The sequence below is a fragment of the Cydia strobilella genome, chromosome 12 (assembly GCF_947568885.1).
Source record: "Cydia strobilella chromosome 12, ilCydStro3.1, whole genome shotgun sequence".
NCBI lineage: Eukaryota > Metazoa > Arthropoda > Insecta > Lepidoptera > Tortricidae > Cydia > Cydia strobilella.
Window position 1 is genome coordinate 3,663,330 of NC_086052.1, and position 20,746 is coordinate 3,684,075.

General features: G+C 37.8%; 1 protein-coding gene across 1 annotated transcript; it reads right to left on the minus strand.

Moving 5' to 3' along the window:
- Positions 1–2,394: 2,394 nt before the first annotated feature.
- On the minus strand, positions 2,395–7,530 carry LOC134745845 (uncharacterized). The gene is made up of 4 exons (XM_063679936.1): positions 6,923–7,530; positions 5,711–5,939; positions 5,084–5,581; positions 2,395–2,406 (listed from the first exon to the last, which is right to left on the minus strand). The coding sequence occupies exons 1-4, from the start codon at positions 7,528–7,530 to the stop codon at positions 2,395–2,397; spliced, it is 1,347 nt and encodes a 448-aa protein (XP_063536006.1).
- Positions 7,531–20,746: the final 13,216 nt, after the last annotated feature.

Genomic DNA, 20,746 nt, shown 5'->3' on the forward strand with positions numbered 1-20,746 from the left:
TTAGATACAAAAATGATAATTATTTTCCTATTTTGTCCAAAATTGTAACAATAAGATGATGTATCTGTAGTAAATTGACCAGTTGACTCGTCATTCAGTATCTGGGATAAAAACTAAGCTGAGAACGTGATTGTTACAGCAACTTATTTAATATTAAAACACCTAAAACTTTGTTTACGGGTACAATTTTGTTTTATAAACAGTCTACTAACATGCTTGTAGCAAAATAATATCTCTGTTTCTATGTTTATCTCCTAATAAATTACATGTTCAATGAATTTTAAAACCTGTTGATTCAATGTCTGTATTCAATTATTTTCATAATTTTCGTGTTTTGTCTTTGCTGAAATTTTAAATAAAATGGTTTCGTAAAATTATTTTCTTTTTTATTATTATGTAGTAATCTTAGCCAAGTGTAAAAATCTAAAACATAGAGGAACGAAAGTAAGCAAGCTATATCAAGTGATAGTTCGCCTGCAAGCGTTCATCTCGGGTCTGTCTTTATAAAACTCGACTTTGTCTCGTTTTATAACTTCGCGACTACACTGATGCCCCCTCGGCCCTTGAGTTTTAAGTGCTAATTATGTACCGTTGCACACAATAGTTTTTCTAAGACAGCAGCAAACATCTAAAATGATAAATAAAATCAAATATAGGTTTGTAGATTTTTGCCTAGCATGCAAAATGCAGCAAAAAATACAGCAGTTGTACTATATTGTATGAATATTCATAATAACTGCTATTATGATGCTATAGAGACAAGTGCCGGCTCACCCCGAAGCGAAGTTGATTTAGATATCACGTGCAGTCGTGCAGTCATGGAATTGACACATAGAAGTGCGGGAGAAGAACTTAATTCTTATGGTCGTTCTTTAAATTGTAAGTTATAGACGAATTATCTCTCAATATCTATGTAGGTACAATATAGGTATTGGAAATCTAACTCCAACTCGTACAAAGAAGCAGACCTAATAATCAGCACAATGCTCCTTTGAGATATGATAGTATTCTCATTCGGTTCAATCACGCAAGGCAAAGTGCGCCGATACTTCAGTCTCGAATGAATGGGGCTGAATGGGCTCTGTGATGTACGTCTTTCATTAGCGCTGAGATCCAGTCTGGATATGTATGCAGAAATACTAAAGAATATACCTATAGATGAATAAAATCGAAGACAAGTTTGCTGCAATTGTTATTTGCGAAGGTCGTTGAATGTCTGGTAGTATAACCTAGTGATAAATACCTGCTGAAGGTAACAATATGTTATACGTAGATACGTACATGCATTGTAGTGTAACCAAAATATCAACAACGTTTATGTTTTTTTAGGGTTCCGTATGCAAAGGGTAAAAACGGAACCCTATTACTAAGACTCCGCTGTCTGTCTGTCCGTTTGTCTGTCTGTCTGTCTGTCCGTCTGTCACCAGGCTGTATCTCATGAACCGTGATAGCTAGACAGTTGAAATTTTCACAGATGATGTATTTCTGTTGCCGCTATAACAACAAATACTAAAAACAATAAAATAAATATTTAAGTGGGGCTCCCATACAACTAACGTGATTTTTTGCAGGTTTTTTTTTGTAGTTTCAAGGCCCAGAAGTCCAAATTTTAAAATATGATACATCAGCTATGTATTAAAATCACGTTGAAGATTTTTTGTCCTAATATTCTTCAATATTTAGAGTCGTAGGTACGTAGACATGAATGTGTACAGCTCCGCGTATCAGCATTTTCCGTTTTGTAGCAATGATTTTTCGTAGAAATAAATTCGTAGAGGCGCGTAGTGAGAAATTGAAGATAATAATATGCTTGTTTGTAAAATATTATATTTATTTATACATTAAGAACTCTTCTTTAGTAAAACCTTAGTAATGAGAGCATCGTTTGGCCTCCACCCAATCTTCGATAGCGAACAGTTTATGAACGAGACCCAATAACGTAGTACAAACAGCTACACTCTTAACTGTCCAACTGGACTTTATGCCTTTTTTAATAAGGTTTACGAACTGTCAGTTAACAGTGTGGGCGATGGTACCTACGGCTACTTAAATTTTCGAAAAGCACCGCAAAGCATTTCCGAACGACATTAGAGGCCGCAAGATGTACCTACTTGAAATGCTGCCAAGATGCAGATGGCTGTTCAAGCGGATTTTGAGATGAAATACGTGAATTTGTGCTTAAAAAACGCGATAGCATGCAGAACTTCCTTGCCTTAATATTTATTCGTCCTGAACGTGCTAAGTGAACTTTGATTTAAGGGGCCCACTGATTATCAGTCAGCCGGACGATATCAGCCTATCAGTTAGAAGAAAAATTTGACAGTTCCGAACAACTGACAGGCCGATATCGTCCGGCGGACTGGTAATCAGTGGGCCCCATTAGACGTTCCAGCATCAGCTGCCTGTCTAAAACGAAATAATAATAATATCAATTATTGTCAATAGATCTATTAAAATTAGTAAAACCCAATAGGTAGGTACAGGTACTTTTAAATGTCGGCTAATTCCGAAAAACATCCATATTTTCACCATATTATAAATTAGAAATTACCCGAATATACCTTACGATTATGGCATTACAAAATGTGCGTATAGAATGTTACAAATACAAATAACTTTATTTTGCTTTATTATCCAAATAAATTGAACTTTTTCACTTAAGAAAAGGCATTTAACAATTTGCTCCTGAAAAACATCCCACTGGCTCCATCCTTATCATCCACCGACAAAAATTGATCAGTTTTTCAGACGTTAAAATTTTATAGCAATCAATTTCTGTTGGACATAAATATATCAGATACTGAATTCCGGATATGCATTAAAACCGAGCACGATTTATCTGTTAGGCGGGTGCCGGATGATATATCGCGTCGTGTGGTCGCTTTACTCGCTTTATCTGCGAACTCATTCAAAGCGATAAGGTAGTGCACGTGACAGATTGACAACTTGCGATATTTCTTCGTTAGGACTGAGATGTCTTTAAATAGACGAAATGAAATCCAAGTCTTTTAGGAGAATCATCATTTTCCTCGCGTTATCCCGGCATTTTTGTCACGGCTCATGGGAGCGACTGCCATCTGACCTTCCAACCCAGGGTAAACTAGGCCTTATTGGGATTAGCCCGGTTTCCTCACGATGTTTTCCTTCACCGAAAAGCGATTGGTAAATATCAAATGATAATTCGTTCATAAGTTCCGAAAAACTCATTGGTAAGAGCCGGGGTTTGAACCCGCGACGATTGTAAGTCGCAGGCCCTTACCGCTAGGCCACCAGCGCTTATAATCAAGTCTTTTAGGTATAAAGTCGAGAATGTTCATTTGTTTAGGGTTAAATAACTTGCTAGTAGCAACTTAGTGGACTTGCTTGTTAGTAGTAGTATGTAACTTTCGTAGTTCTTTTTGTATTTTACTGAAATGTTGTTATGTCAATGGAAATTGTTATATTTTGGGGAGAGCAATGTATAAAGTCGAATCGTCTGGAAACGATATTTAGTTTATAATTAAGGCAAATTATTGTTACCTACCTATATTACGAGTATAAAATTCACGTCGAAAAGTGGTAAAATAAGAACTAAGTTACTTACTTACTGCTTACTGCTAGCCTTTCTCCGCAGACGTCTTGTCTGGTTGCCCTTGGCATAGGCCTCTCCCATATTCCTCTACGAGTCCCTGTCCAGAGCCTGTCTTCTCCAGAAGGCTCCAGCCACCTGCCTGAACTCGTCTTCCCATCTCATTTTTTGTCTTCCATCATCCCTTTTTCCGTCTCTTGGGTACCATGTTGTGATGTCTTTTGACCATTTTATTCTTTTGTCTCGGAGCATGTGGCCGGTCCACTTCCATTTTAGTTTTTTCATAGTGTGGTTTACGTCGATTATTTTTGTTCTCTTTCTAATGTCCTCCAGTTTTATTCTATCTCTAAGTTTTATATTCAACATGCTTCTTTCCATACTATTTTGGCAGACTTGGAGAGCTTTCCTCTCCTTGACAGTTAGGGCCCAAGTTTGACATCCATATGTAAGGCAGGGAAGGATACAAGTGTTAAATACTTTGTACTTAATGTTTGTTGGTATTTGGTTGTTCTTCACTATTTCCTTTAAAGACCAATATCTTTTCCATGAGTTCCCGATTCTAGTGTCTACTTCTTGTTGTGTCAAGTTTTGAGGTGATATCACTTGTCCAAGATATGTGTATTGTTCTACATAGGCAATGAGGTTGTGGTCTATGTATATGTCTTCCTTTACACTGTTGGTCATTATCTTGGTCTTTTCAGTGTTCATAGATAGCCCCACTTCTTTGCTGCGGTCTGCAAGCTGTTGTAGCATTAGCTTTAGGTCCTTCGGGTTGTCACTCAGTAGAATAATGTCGTCAGCAAACCTTAGATTTGTTAGTTTTGCTCCATTTATGTTAAGACCAAAAGATTCCCAGTTAAGTTTTCTAAATACATATTCAAGAACTGCAGAAAACAGCTTTGGTGATAAGGGGTCTCCCTGCTTAACTCCTTTCTGCATGTTAAATAATTGACCATCTCTTTCTGTTCGTATTTTAGCTGTTGAATTTTTATATAGTTCTTGGATTATCCTTATGTATTTTGTTGGTATGTTTTGTATCCTCAACGCTTCCCATATGTACTTATGTTTCAGTGAGTCGAACGCTTTATTGTAATCTATGAAAGCAAAGTAGTAGATTTTGTTGTATTCTTCATATTTTTCTATCAGCTGTTTGATTGTATGGATATGGTCGACAGTTGAAAATCCACTTCGAAACCCAGCTTGCTCCTTAGGTTGGTTTTCCTCTAATTCTCTGTTTATTCGGTTTAAGGTAACTTTGGAAAATATTTTGTACAAGTTTGTTATTAAGCTGATGGGTCTGTAGTTGTTGACTAGGCTTTTGTCGCCCTTTTTATGAAGTAGTATAATTGTAGAGGTTGTCCATTGTTCTGGTATAGTTTCCGCTATCATAATGTCATTAAATAATTTTGTTGTGGTTCCTAAGATTTGGTCTATACATCCTTTTATTATTTCGTTAGGTATTTTGTCATCACCAGGGGCTTTTCCATTTTTTTGAGATAGGATTGCTTGTCTTACTTCACTTTCCAGAATAGTAGGGACTTCTTCCTCATCTTCTTTGTATTCTAGGGGACTGTTGGTGTTCTCTGTATCACTGTATAGTTCCCGATAGAATTCTGTTGCGGTGTCTATGATCAGTGGGCGGGTAGAGACTTTAGTTGCTGTTACTTTGTTGTGTAGGTTGGGTATCCATTCAGTTTTATCCCTTAGTTCTTTTAGTGCCTTTTTTGTTCCTCCTGTTCTCTCTATATGGTGTTGTATCGTCTGCAGTCTAGATCTTGCTGTATGTTTTCTAATTTTGTTGTTGATTTCTTTATTCAATTCTGCAATTTCTTTTCTGTTCACGGTTCTGTTCACTATAAGACGCTTTCTAGTTTCCATCAGAGCCCTTGCTTCATCCCCAATCTTATCTTTGTATATTTTCGAGTTGTTGATTTTGCAGGATATAGCTTTTAGTTCTCTTTCTAGTGTATTGTACTTATTCTGAATTGTATCCTCATTTTTGTTTTTGATCATCTGGAGATTAGTTTTTAAAGGTGTTAATAGGTCTTTCGGGAGCGGTAGGTGTATTGGTCTACTGTTTGTTGCTCTAATTATTTGTTTTCTACTTGTTTTAGGCTGCTTCATATTAATTTTGCTTCTTACCATGCGGTGGTTTGTGTTGAAGTTGAGTTGGTTTACTGTGTCTAGATCTTTGAAAATGGATGGCTTGTTGGTCAGAATGTAGTCTATCTCATTTTTTGTTTGGCCATTTGGCGAGACCCATGTCCACTTCTTACTATGTTTCTTTTTATAAAAGCTGTTCATTATCTTGAGGTTGTAGGTGAAGGCTAGGTTTATCAAGCGTTTCCCGTTGTCATTCCTTTCTCCAGTGCTGAATTTACCAATAACTGCATTTACTCTATTGTCGGTTGTCTAGTTTCCACCACTTTCTTGACTTTTCTTCCCTATTTTGCCATTAAAATCTCCCATGACAATAATGTTTTTATGGGCAGCCTCTAGTGTAGTCGAAAGTTGCTGGTAGAACTCATCTTTTTTTGCTTTTGATGCTGCTTCGGTTGGTGCATAGATTTGTATAATAGTCCACACGTTCTTATGTCCTTGCAGGTCTATATTTAATATTGCAATCCTTTCGGATATACCTTTGAACTCTATAATTTGCTTTTTAAGATGTTTTTTTACCATAAATCCGACTCCGTGGTGTCCTTTGGTTTCACCTATATAGTAGAGGATATAGTTTTCGTATTCTTCAATTTGGTTTCCTTGTCGTCTTACTTCGCTTATGCCGAGAATGTCCCATTTGATGTTTTCCAATGCTGTTTCGAGTTCCAGTAGTTTTTCATTGGTTCTTAGAGACAGTGTGTTCAGGGTGGCTATGTATATGTTGTTGGAATTTGTTGGGAGGGTTTGGTCATCTTCCCCCACGGTGACCAACCGGCTTGGGGTGTGTTTTGATTTTGTTGTTTTAGTTAAGGTTTTGACACTTATTTCCGTTAGGTTCTGGATGTTTTTATTTGTTGTTGTTTTAGATTTAGTTTTAACATTTTCTTTAGTTTTCTTGCAGGTGTGTTTTTTTGTTTTTGTTTTAGATAAAGTTTTGAAATTTGTTTCAGTTTGGTTCCGGGTATTTGTTGTTGTTTTAGATAAGGTTTGGACGTTTGTTTTGGTTTGGTTCTCGTTGTTGTTGTTGTTGGTGGCGCAGGTCAGTTTTTTGAGTTTTCCGACATGGACGTGGATCTACTTCTTTCAAGGAAATTTAAAATGTTAGGTTTTATAATTTCTCTTGGCGTTCCTGTGTTTTTTGGTGCATCTGTTGTATTTATTTTCTTCTGATTTGAGGCATCTGGTGAGACTGACTCTTCTCTTTTCCTTTTATCCCTGATATTATTTGTTGGTTTTTTCACTATAAGCTTATCATACTTTATGAAGGCCACATTTCCTTTCTTCTTTTCTTCCTCCACTTGGTTTTGTAGCTGTTTTCTCTTTTCAAGTACCTCCTTAGGGAAATCTTCTTTTATGTAGATACCTTCCGGAAGTTTCGCTCTGTTTTTAAGTATCAAGTGTTTTTTCCATGTTGATGCAATGGAGATGACAACGGGCCGGTTTTTGTCGCTGACTTTTTTGCCGATTCTATATATATTGTTGATTTCTTGACTGTCCAAGTATGTTCCGGATTCAACTATAGTTTCCTTCACGTAATCAACCAGTTCGGCTTCAGTTTTTCCGATTTCCTCAATTCCAAACACTACCAAGTTATTTTTTCTTTTTTCTCTTTCGATAAAACTGAGTTTTTCCTCTAAAGTACATATTTTTGTCTTAAGTTGAGTATTTTCGTCCGTTAATGATTTGAGCCTGTCATCAATCGCCACCATGACGTTACTTGTCACTGCGTTTGTTATGTTGGCAGTTTGTTCGTCAAATTTTTTGTCTATGCGTGCCCACAGTTCTTCAATACATTTCTCCATTATTTGTATTTTTTGTTAGGTTGGTATTTGTATGCACCGAGTTCCTGTTTTAGGTTATGTCGTCGGATTTTATTTTATGTTTTTTCTTAATTAATGCGTTCCCCACCGTAACACTTCCTATTATTATCCTTTTATTGCTCACAACACAAGTTTTGGTAACCAGCTGGCACTTTTCGCACTAATGTTTGACTATTTCACTTCGATTCTAATGGCGGCCGTGCAGCGTCGGGTCGGATGTTTTAGCAATTATTCTGCAAGTACTGCGTTTCACACCGTGTCACTTTTCACTATTGTTTTTTAATGTTCACTGCACTGTTTTCCACTGTTTTTGGTATCCAACTCGCACTATTTCCACTTAAGTTAATTAATTACTTGCGGAGCGTAATGGCGGACGTGTTCGCTCTACGATCACCGGAACCGGAACTAAGGAAAAGAACTAAGTTAGAAAATATTAAATCATTTTACGGTTTAGACTCAACAACATGTCGCGCGAGTGACTAAAACAAGTGAGTCTAAACCGTAAAATGATTTAATATTAGTATGTCTCACAACAGTTTAAATTCGATTAAGTTAGAAAATATTAGGTTATTGATAAAATTTTACATATTTACTCACGCGAACACATTTCAAACAGTTTTTTTAAAGCGTAATAATTTAAATCACCACCGTCACTGCGAGTGAGACAAATGCCGCGGGATTCCATTCCATTATTTACAAAAAGAATTCAAAAGAAACGGGCCGTCACTCGGTCGAGATGCAGCTGGAGCGTTCCCGCAGCATGCACGAGTTGGGCGAGAAGAGATCCTAGGCAAACTAGTGCCATGTGACCTCGAATTAGTAGGTACTACGTACATAATACATATAGTTTGGCCAGGGACTCATTTCAAACATAGACGGAGAGAGTAATATTGTCTTTGTCTTAAGCTATTACTATCAGTGTGGAAAAAATGATTGGGCCCTGAAGGGAAAGTGCCTCAAAACCTTAAGTTAGCTCATTTTGCTCAAAGGAAACATTCTTTTATTTTTTTAAAGAAACAAAACTGCATTCTAATTATTAAAGAGCCCACTGACTATCAGTCCGCCGGACGATATCGACCTGTCAGTTAGAACAAAAATTTGACAGTTCCGAACAACTGACAGGCCGATATCGTCCGGCGGACTGCTAGTCAGTGGGCCCCTTTAAATTGTAAAACGGGAGTTAATCGCTTATTTAAGTTTAAAGCTTTACCTCCGATGTTTCAAGGACGGCGTTATCCCCGTGGTCTCGGAGAAGCTGGCTAAAGTTGACATCCTCCGAGACCACGGGGACAACGCCGTCCTCGAAACGTCGGACGTAAATCTTAAAACATAAATACGCGATTAAGTCCCGTTTTACAATTTAATGTGTAGAAATCGACAAAGTTTAAATTAGTATTTAGGTGTAACAACTATGGGTCTTGGTTTGCTCTTAATCTCGCCACTGCTCGGTAGGCAATTGGATTTAGTTTCACTCTTGTGTAAAGGCTTCCTTTCTTACGTTAATGCTTTTAAAGAAAATACTTTCCTTGCCAGTTAAGTCTACTCCTAGAGTTTTTCATTGTCTGTGATGTCATTGAAATGCTATTATGATAACGGTTTCACTCGACTATTGTCGATTCTTTTAATGGATAGTTATTTTTATTTGTACCTATACGTATTTGTACGTAGTAAGAATTCGTTTTACAGTTAAGTTTTATTCGTAAGTCTTTTTTATATGAGTGATAGGAGTTTTTCTTCTCTTAGACAAGAGTCCCTCTAATGGCATGTACCTATATTATGCTAAATGTGTTCTAGGGAAGCCAGGGGTTCACTCGCAACCTAATCCTAAGAATTGGCATGGGCCAGTTTTTAAGAAAATGCGTTTTGACCTCCCAGTGCAGTCCAGAGGGGGCTAGTTCTTTTTGCGATTAGTTCTGTTTCTTTACTTCTAATATATTCATAATGTTGCCAGCCTTTTGCCGCGTAGGTATAGTTAGACTAAGAAAAGTCTGCAGAGAATTTGACAGCACACGCAATACCAGCCGGGCTAGCACATGATTGGCGCGAGAGTATCTCGCCGCGATATAGACTACCCGTCCCCCTTTAATTCATACAGTGAATAAAAGAAGGGTAGTCTATCTCGCGGCGAGATACTGTCGCGTCAATCATGTGCTCGGCCTACAGTGTTATTTATACGTCATATAAACTCACTGACTCTGCCTACTATGTTGTAATTGTGCAAAATTTGGTACTTAAGAACAAAAAATACTTACATTGATATTTATAATATGATATCCCTAAATCCGCTATTACCCAGAACGCCTACATCAAAATCAGCTAATCAATTAAGCTGTTTGTGCGATAATTCGAGCGCCGAAGGCGGGGAGCGATTCTGAATAATGTAGGAGCAAATACCGAGCACAGCTATTCACCAAACATTTTGTACGCAACAATTATGCTTATAAGTCTTCCATCTTTATTTGCATCTATTATACAATTTTAAAGTAGTACTAGCCTTTATAGTGCGACATAAAATATGTAGTAGAAATTAAAAAAAAACTAAAAAAAATCCATACTAATTTGTTGCCATGTCAAGGCATTTTACGAGTACGTCAAAAATGTGACATAACACTTTAAACTCTCGCGTTTTGTACACATAATTAATGTCATTAACGGGTCTAACGCGAATAAATTTCATTACCTACGCTGGGCCTTGGCGGCCGGGGCGCGTACGAGTATGAAGGTATCGCGGGCCGCGGCAGCTCGCGTATCTTAGCTGTATACTTTTGGTTTGTTTACCTATATGATCCTACTAGTTTAGAGTATTATTTTTGTTGACTCGTAGAAAAAGTATTGTATACAATAGTGACATAATCAAGCTTTTCAATCTCGTACCCAATTAAGGCCACTCAGCAAGCTTCGGAGCCTTAACACGGTACTCGACTAAAAGGCTCTCTATTATATCACGATTGTATAATAGTACATTATGATACAAGTGTGCTAAGTTGGTCATTACACACGAGGCGATATTGTGCGCGCGAGCTGTAAGCGAACGCGCAATAAGAAAGCCGATGTGTGTAATGACCAATGCACACGCGTTTCATACGCTCTTTTCTTTTCAACACACTTGCGAGAAAAAAAAGAAATTCATATTAATCAAATTTTAATAGTTAAAACAGTTAGTATTGTGTGTTGCAGCTGTCATACTGCCGGCCGCCCCTCGCCCCGGCCGCGGGCGGCGCGGCGGCCGGGCCGGCCGGGCCGCGCACCGCGCAGGCGGTCGGGCGCGCCGGTGCCCGCCAGTCTGACCAATTAAAGAATGCTCCCTTTCCATGCATATTATTAGCAATCAATTACCTTCTTAACTCAGTCGGATAATATAATGAAAAAGCACGAGTGGAATAATACACTGAAAGAGCACGCGTGTTTAATATCTAGGATTATGAGCCAAAAGAAGGTGGAATAAAAACGTCGTTTTGAGCAAGTGTGTTGAAAAATACTATTACGCAACAGGACGCTCTCTAGCGGCTGTTTGTGTCCACTGCATTGTGCGTTGTCTGACAGAATCAATTTAACGGGACTGTTATGAATTAATGAATACAGTGTAAGTGAGAAAGTGAATTTCTTTATTTCTTCAATTTAGGTATATTACAATTCACTTATAAATGGCAAAAACTACCACTGGTTCTAGCCTACACCACAGCCTCAAGAAGAAAAAAAAGTAGAGGTCAAGAAAAAAGGTTAGGTAACTTAGGATGGTATTCCACCTCGCCAATTTGTTGGTCCAATGTCATTGCGTCTCACTCTCTTATTAAGCAAAATGTGAGACGCAAAATACACATTAAACCAAGAAATTGGAGCGGTGGAAATGGTGGAATACCATTAGGTAAGTAAAGAGTGTTAACCTCTTGTCCGTGTATGATAACGATCCGATTGAATTTTAAGTCATCTCTTTTCGTTTTTTTTTTTGATAACGATTATTTCGAGGTTTGAACCACGATTTTTGACCACCACACACATATAAAAGGTTAAACTGAGTGACATAATTATAGATCAAGTTATAAAGGTTTATCCAAGTTGATGCGATACCGATGTAAACACAGTTCAGGTGGCAGTTATAGGATTTGCCTCGTTACTCTAACGACACTATTGACGCGTGTTATTTGCTCCTAACTTTCTATAACACACAAAGGAATTATTTACGAGGGCTGAAATATCGGAATTTGTCCTATAGTCAGTCTACAGAAATAAATGGGCACGTGCTAAGGAAAAAAAACATTTTGCGTCATAATTTGCTTTGTGTCTCATTAAGTAATAAAACTGAAATACTATGAAATTGTATTAAAGTTTTACCACGAATCCAAAAGGATTTTGCGACATATAATAGTAATAAATAATAATAAATATTTGGGGACAATCTTAGACAGATCGACCTAGCCCCAAACTAAACAAAGCTTGTACTGTGGGTGCTAGGCGACGATATACATACGTATATAGATAAATACATACTTATATACATAGAAAACACCCATGACTCAAGAACAAATATCTGTGCTCATCACAGAAAAATAAATGCCCTTACCAGGATTCGAACCCGGGACCATCGGCTTCACAGGCCGGGTCACATCCCACCCACCTATAGACCTAATTTTTGTACTTATGTTTTTACGAATAAATGATTTATGATTTATGACCCACTAGGCCAGACGGGACGTCTAAATATGTCTAATTAGGCGGTTCCCTGAGCCAGAAGGCGAAAAAATCTCCTTATATTATGATCATATTTTTCTAAGAGACGTTGATATTCGTAGACGTGGAAAAAATATATGTAGTTCTTGATTACATTACCTTTAATTTATAAGCTTCCGATACACGAATTATGAGACTTCGCTCGATACAATTAATTCCCAAAGTAACCTCTTAACTAGGACTTTAATCCAACTTTGCTCGGTTATTTATTATGTGACACTATAAACAAAAAAAGAAGAAAAAACAATCTTAACTTAAATAGTAATTTTACCGCCTTCGAATTTCGATATTGTAAGGCAACGTTTTTAAAATAAATAAAAATCGACAAAATTTGATCAAAATTGACACTTGGCGCGCATGATCTTTCCCGTTCTTTCTTGCGAAATGTGACAGTGATAGCCGCAAACCGATGGAACGGCCTTAAATTGAAATTAAGTTCTATAAAATGCAACCGAATAAGAACTAAAGTCTAAAGTATTTTGGTAAACCTTAGCCTGAAACATACAGCTACATGTCTGTAGAAGTTAGAAACCCCTAACAAACGGCTACTAATAGCTTGGCCTCCGTCATCATGATAAAATACATGTTAGTTAGAAAAAGGCAAGATTTAACAGAAGTTTATAGATAACAAGGATTTACCAATAAGGATTTTACGAATATCAAATCATTACATAAAATCGTTAACTCCGCGAAAATCGAGTCAATGAAACATTTCAAATTATGGTTCGTTCTTGTACAATAGCGGAATCGCAAAAAGTCCAATAACAAAAGTGCTTTTATTAGCTCAATCGGCAATAAAACGGTGTACAATAAAATACTAACATACTTTTATTACACCATACCAGGATGAAAAATTCAGCAAGCTGAATTGCGTTCAGAGATATCTTCGCGCTTACTCGGGCTCGGAGACAATTGAAAAATTGTGAAGCTGTGCTTAGCACGTGATATGAGAACTGATGCTACTTAGAAGCTAAGTCGCATTTTGAACTTAGTTTGTGAAAAACCGAGGTTTTATTACTGTAATAAATTTTAAATACTTAGGTATAACTAGCAATTGAAAGAAGGAATAAACTAAGTTTGCTAGCAATTAAAATGTTTAACCCACTTGAGCGCAAATTCCGACGAAACGTTGGTAGAGTCGGATCAAAATTACTGTGCCCGGTGTTTGAAATGACAAAGTGTGGCAATTTAATGTTATCGTTAATGTCAAATGTCTATTAAAAATATAACGTTATAATGATATTGTCCTATTCAAATCGGTGCAAAGTTAGCTTAGACAGACTACACATTTACGAAACCTTTTCGCGACGTACATAGCGGAAAAGCTTTGATTTGTATACGACGTTGCGCTACGGTCGTAGCTTAGCATTTTGCAACAACTCTAGTTAAAATACTTTTTTTTTATCACAGAAATATGTACAAAACCCATTTAAAAATGTGGGGGTCGGAGGCTACCTTTGGTAGGGAAGTGGGACGTGGCATTAGGGAGAAGGGCTCTGACGCCCGGGCGGGTTCGTACCTGGTGCAAAGGTTGTCCATCGCAATTCAACGTCGCGGCTAGTGTGATGGGCACCTTTGCGTCAGGAACAACTCGGGGGGGGGGGGGGGGGGGGGTGGACTTTTTGACTAGGCTTAAATTTAGTCTCAAGTTATTGAATTATTGTTATATTGACGTTTATTGAATAAATAATTGAATTTGAAAAAATAACCTGACAAGTGCGGACAAGCCCACTGAGCGTTCCGTACAAATTTAATTTTTAGTATTTAATGTTATAGCGGCAACAGAAATACATCTAAAAATTTCAACTATCTAGCAATCACGATTCATGAGATACAGCCTGGTAACAGACAGACAGACGGACAGTGGAGTCTTAGTAATATGGTCCCGTTTTTTCTCTTTGGGTGCGGAACACTAAAAATGTTAAGAAATACCGTATATGCGATAGTCTTGTTAAATAATGTGCAATCAATATCAGAATAGGCCGAGAAGGTAGTCAAAGTAAATCCATATGCTCTCCGAAACGCAAAACCCTGTCGGTGGAGACTGGTAACATATTCGGCGCTATTTGCTCAGTGGACTGTGCGTCCAGGAGCTCGGCGCCGCCACACAATACACGGATAAAACCATAGACATATATATTACTTCGTAAAGACCGGCCTTACGAGCACTACGAATGGGGCCGATACATTGGAGTCAAAATCGCATTTAGTTACACCAGCGCGCTCAGTCGTGTGGCGAATTGCGCAGTGGAAAGGCGTCACCATTGGTGTAAACAAAGTATAAACGTATGCATACAATTCCGCCTTTCCACTGCGCAATTCGCCACACGACTGAGCGCGCTGGTGTAACTAAAATAACTAAATGCGATTTTGACTCCAATGTATCGGCCCCATTCGTAGTGCTCGTAAGGCCGGTCTTTACGAAGTAATATATATGTCTATGGATAAAACTTACACCGTTCCGCAATCCTTACTAGCAAACACTATACAACAATGAGCTTGGGTTATTTATTATTACTTTTTTGATCTAATTTGTTTGGCCTATAAGGTGAATTTGAGGTAGGTAATACCTCTATTTTCAATTAACTGGTACATTGATAACGGGGTTTGCTCGTAAGCGTAGTTTGCATTAAGTAAAGAAGTACAACGTGAATATTCCACCAACATAACAAAATGTGCAGCTATTTAAGTTCCGTCCTACAATATGTAACATGTTATTTTAGTTCGCGACAGTGGAACAACCAGCACTCTGGTAGTAACCATGCGGTGCAGAGTTCCGAGCAGATCGTATTCCCGTTGCTCCCATTATTCGCCCGATTGAAGTGCCATCGGAAAGTTTTAAAAATTGCAAAATTTCCACTTGGAAAATTTTCGGAAGCTTCTCATATTTTTGTGTAGGAATCGAAATTTTCCATATTCAAAATAAAAGTTTTCTTCATTCCTGTGAAATTAAATATAAATAAATAAATAAATATTATTGGGACATTCTTACACAGATTGACTAAGTCCCACGGTAAGCTCAAGAAGGATTGTGTTGTGGGTACTCAGTCAACAATTTATATAATATACAAATACATAGAAAACACCCATCACTCAGGAACAAATAGGTATCTGTGCTCATCACACAAATAAATGCCCTTACGGGGATTCGAAGTATTCGAACCCGGGACCATCGGCTTCATAGGCAGGGTCACTGCCCACTAGGCCAGACCAGTCGTCAAATTTTCCTGAAACTTCCGATAGGTTTTCCAACTTTTTGGAAACTTCCGCTACTTGTGCGTCTGTACCTTAGGCAAACCATTGTACCAACTATACGCAGAGGGCATACAACGGCCTACGCGTCCAATATAATAACGCGTTCCGGGTGTTGATGGGGTTGCCGCGATTTTGTAGTGCCTCTGGTATGTTTGCAGAGGCACAAGTTGACAGCTTTGCGGCGATAATGCGCAAGAGGTGCGCTTCACTGATGCGTCGCCTGCGCGGCAGCCCCAACAGCATTCTGGGCGTGTTCATGGAGCGCGAAAATGGCCCCATGCCCAACCGTTGGCAGGGGCTGCATGCACTAGTCTGCCGTCTAGTTTTTAGTTTTAGTTTTAGTTTTTATGCGCTACTAACACTAGTAATAAGATTGTAATGTTTGCTAACCATGTATGGACCTTTTAGTCTGTAATAAATGTTTATTTATTTTTTATTTATTTATTTATTGTAACTATAGTTAGATCAAGAAAAGTCTGCAGATAATTTGATAGCACACGCAGTACCAATGTTATTTATACGTCATAATTTCATAGAAGTTTGACGTTAAAAATAACACCTGCACTGCGTGTGCTGTCAAAATCTTTGCAGACTTTTCTTGCTTGGTTTGACTCTGTTCGCCGATTACCTACAAAAAATTCAGATATCAGAGATTGGTAGATACTGTCCGCGCGCGAATTCCGTGCATGGCTGAGGAATGTTAGGAATGTTGGGTGTCATGACAGAGTGGTGTCATTTTGTACGTACGGGCGCGGCGCACACCCCCCACTTCCTCGACATCCGAATTCACGGCATTGGCGCGCGGACAGTACTTTGGGTGTATAGTCTGATATGCTGCTTTTGATGCTGTATAATCTATTTATTTGATATATTTCGAAGGGTCCGGCAAAAATAAGTGCCATCCTGTACACGGTAAGCGGGCGGAATAAAAGCCCAGCACTTTCGTGGCTTTGGCTAAAACGGTGCGATTTTATTGTCATGCTACTTTTTAACAAAGCAATTTTTGTACGAAACGCAACTACAGCGCAATGATCCAAACGTAACTTAGTAAGCGGAAATTGCAAGCAAATTGACTAAAGCTGCGTCACGCAATGATTTATAGGAAAATGATCTAATAGATTGTGATGTCGACATTACATAATCAAGCTCCGCCATGAAGAATCGTTCATCTCGCAATCGTTCGGGGTGAAATTTAAAATGAGGGCTATCGTTTTTTTGCTCACCAGTTGGCGCCTCTGTTGATGGTGGTCCAAAAGACTATAGAAAAGCTGTCAGTCATTGAAGTGACAAGTGACATTTGACATTTCGAACTATGGAAAAGACCACCATCTACACTAGCGCCCCTAGCGGCGAATTCATACGCGTTAGCCCTCATTGCCTTCCCTTATCAATGAATAGTTACCAAAACCGAAAAATAATCACGTGGAAAGATCTAAAATCTGAAATTAAAAATGGAAACTTATTTTTATTTCTGTAATTTTTCCAGTTTCCATGAATTTTGCCACATTCTTTTTGAATGTAGGTTGTAGGTGAATTTATTTGAGAAGCATAATTAAATAAAACAATATATAATGTAGCATTAGAAAAAGGGTAAACAATCTTGACAGGTAACAGGTAAACATACATGTACACGTATTTGCTGTGACTTATTCTTCAAAAGTGTTTTTCAATAAAATACACGTCGATATTGTTTACCCTGTTTTAATTCGAAAAAAAAGGAAATGGTAACGAATCGAGTTAAAAGTTGAAGAATTATTTTTTCACCTCAGCACCTCGAACAAGCCTACTTTCGTCACTCCCTGGAGTGAGGAAAGTGCGACTTTCCTCACTCCAGGGAGTGAAACAATGTAACTTTTTAATTTAGTGAAGGCCATGAACTTCATGGTACGGTACGGTACGGTCCGGTCCGGTCCGGTCCGGTCCGGTCCGGTCCGGTCTCGTATCGTATCGTATCTTATCGTATCGTACATATTATAATACTTTTTTTTTCTGTTTATTCTGTGTAATTCGGAACACTTTTTAACCTTTAATATGTTCTCACTACTGAGGTGAAAAATTATGTGTGCAACACGAGAGCAAAGTTATTTTACATCTCGTGTTTTTAAGTCCCTCGCTACGCTCAAGATTCTACCTTAGAATCACTCGCTTCGCTCGTGATTCAATTATAGAATCTTTCGCTTTCTCGAGACTCAAAATAAACACTCGCAAGAAAAACCAACTTTCCTCTCTTGTTGCACAAATAACTATAGCCTTACCCTCGCAGATTGAAAATCATAAACAGACCCTCTAACAAGATAATTTTAAGACAATCGTTTCGCCAAGGAGTTAATTCCCCAATCTTCCATTTTGTAATCCGCAACCGGAGTTTTACGTCCAAATTAGCTCGCTGTTTAATTAAACGGAAAATATCTAATAGCAAATAAGAAAATATTATAGTGTTGGTGTAATTTTCAAGAGGCGAGCGTAGGCGAGGGACCTAACAACAAGAATACTTAGAACAAATTGGGCATAAATTCATAATTTATGTATGAAAACTAGGCCAATTTTCAACTGCGTCGCATGATTTACGGAAAATGGATTTTGATTGGAGATTTGCGCAAGCATACGGTAAGCAATTAAATGAGTTATTCCTACCAATATTTAGTAGTGGGATAGATTTACTTGAACCAAACCATCAAACGCAAAGGTCCCTAGACCTAAATCCGTTATCGAATATAGTTTCATTAATAGCAAAGGAATTTAAAGGTAAGTTAGTGATAGTTTTAGCGTACATAAGATTTATTTCATTGAAAAATATCCAAAAATTAAAACAATCATAATACGCTTAACTTTTTGAACGCATAAAACACATGGCTTCAAATAAGATCCCATCTGGTAAAAAGCATGAAGCGCATTGGGTTTCATAGGAATATATAGTCCTCCTCATCGTTTTCGATGATGGCGACCCCAAATAAACATTATGGACGTTGTCTAGCGTGAGCCCTAATGTGGCTGGCCAGGCCTTTCATAGGAATATTATTAATCGGAAACAATCCGTCTAGTCACAAGCCTTCTATTACGTTTATTTCTATGACCATCAAGAGAGAGGGAAAATCCACAACGTAGGCTTCGAAAATATAACCAAGCAAAAAAACATCCGCAACACGCTGCGTCACAGTATCAACAAAATATATCAATTACGAACCTTAAAACATGAATTCTTAGTCAGTATTTAAAAAAAGTAACCTTGCGCTCACGAGACGGCGGAGCGTGAGCGTGACCTTCTGAAGCTCACTTGAGCCAAACGCAAAGGTCGCGATTCACCATCGAGTTTAATTTGAAGCTCATAACAGGGAATTAATAAGGCGAAGATTGCACCAGCTGAAGTATAGCGGGATTGGATAACTCGATTAGACGTGGGAACGGATGAATTTCGATTTTTAACGCGAAATAGGGTGTTGAGGCGCGATTGGCGTGTTATATATAAATAGGTACCTCGTTTTTTATTGCGTTAGAAAAATAGTAAACAATCTTATTGTGTTTTTTTATTGAAAACGCTATAAGAAAATATGAAACCAAAAGAATGTAAATACCTAATTGTTACATGTTTGCTGTAACTTATTTTGTGTATTTCCGTAAAAAGATACGTCAGGATTGTTTACCTACCGTTTTGCGATTTTGCATTTTGCCCCCGGACAAAGATTTAATTACCTAAATGAAAAACAAATATCGGTTTTCTAGCCAATTTATTTTTCCTAATTGACAACAAATAATATTTTGTATCAGTTTATTATAGTAAAACCTTTATCACATTACCTATTTAAAAACAAAATCTTAAGTATGAAATTTAGATCATTATTTGATGTGAAACGTATCTGTAGACATGTAGGTATTCAAGCTGTTTTAAAATAATTACCTAATTAATCGTAGATCGTCAATTCTTCATAAATTCTGCGTCGATTCTTAAAATTCGTTATACCTATCGAGCCAGCAGCATATTATCAACACGCGCGACGATAAATCGATAGAAATGAACGCACGTGTAGATCCAAATATAGATGGGACTTTTGTTACTTTAGATTAAGAACTAAATTAAGATTAGCACACCGTGTATTAATATACACCGTGTATTAGTTACTAAATAATTAAACAGTCTTAAAAGCCAGAAATACCTATTTGGAATTCAAGAGTTTACCAGGCAAAAGGTTTCCTTAACTCATGACACTTGTCATGGTCTTCGAAACTTCGATAGAAATGAACGCACGTGTAGATCCAAATATAGATGGGACTTTTGTTACTTTAGATTAAGAACTAAATTAAGATTAGCACACCGTGTATTAATGTACACCGTGTATTAGTTACTAAATAATTAAACAGTCTTAAAAGCCAGAAATACCTATTTGGAATTCAAGAGTTTACCAGGCAAAAGGTTTCCTTAACTCATGACACTTGTCATGGTCTTGTGAAGATTATGATTGAAACGCACGTAAATTCTTGTGAATAACCTGTAACAAGTCAAGTATTTATCTATAAAAGCACTCAGTCTGCAAAATTCTACTCCGATCTTAAATCTGCTGAAATTTCGCTTAAAGCTGAAATTGGTTGTGTAGCAGGAAAGTATAATACTGATAAATTCAGTACAAGTAAGCAGTCCTGTGCAATGCTCAGCAGTATCGCTTGGCACTAATTTTGTTTAGCACCCTCGTGCGTAATCCGCCAAGCATAAAAATATTATTCCCGCACAAATTGCCGATGTAAATGTAATAAAGGCCTCCTTGGAGCGTTAATAAAAAGGCGATAATGGCCCTATATTATTTGGATAAGACATTCAAAGGCAAATTATCTCAAATTATTTCGATAGCCGAGAAGGGGAGTGAATTGAATTTTGTAAATTTGTTGAAGAGTTGCAAAATTAGGTAGCGCGGTCGGTTTGCTATATTGGAGTTAATTCAGTTATTTCAAGTAATTTGATATTACCAGAAATAAAATTGTAATCTATGATGATTCAGTGCGCAGCTGTTTTATTAAGAACTAGCGACCCGCCCCGGCTTCGTACGGGTTACACAAAACCTTAACAAATTATATGTCTGAACCTTCCTCAATAATCACTCTATTTATAGGTGAAAACCGCATGAAAATGGGTTCAGTCGTTTTAGAGTTCATCGCGAACATACATACCTACACCCGCGCCAGCAGGCGGACGCCCTAAGACGTATGCCATCTGAGAGCTGAGAGG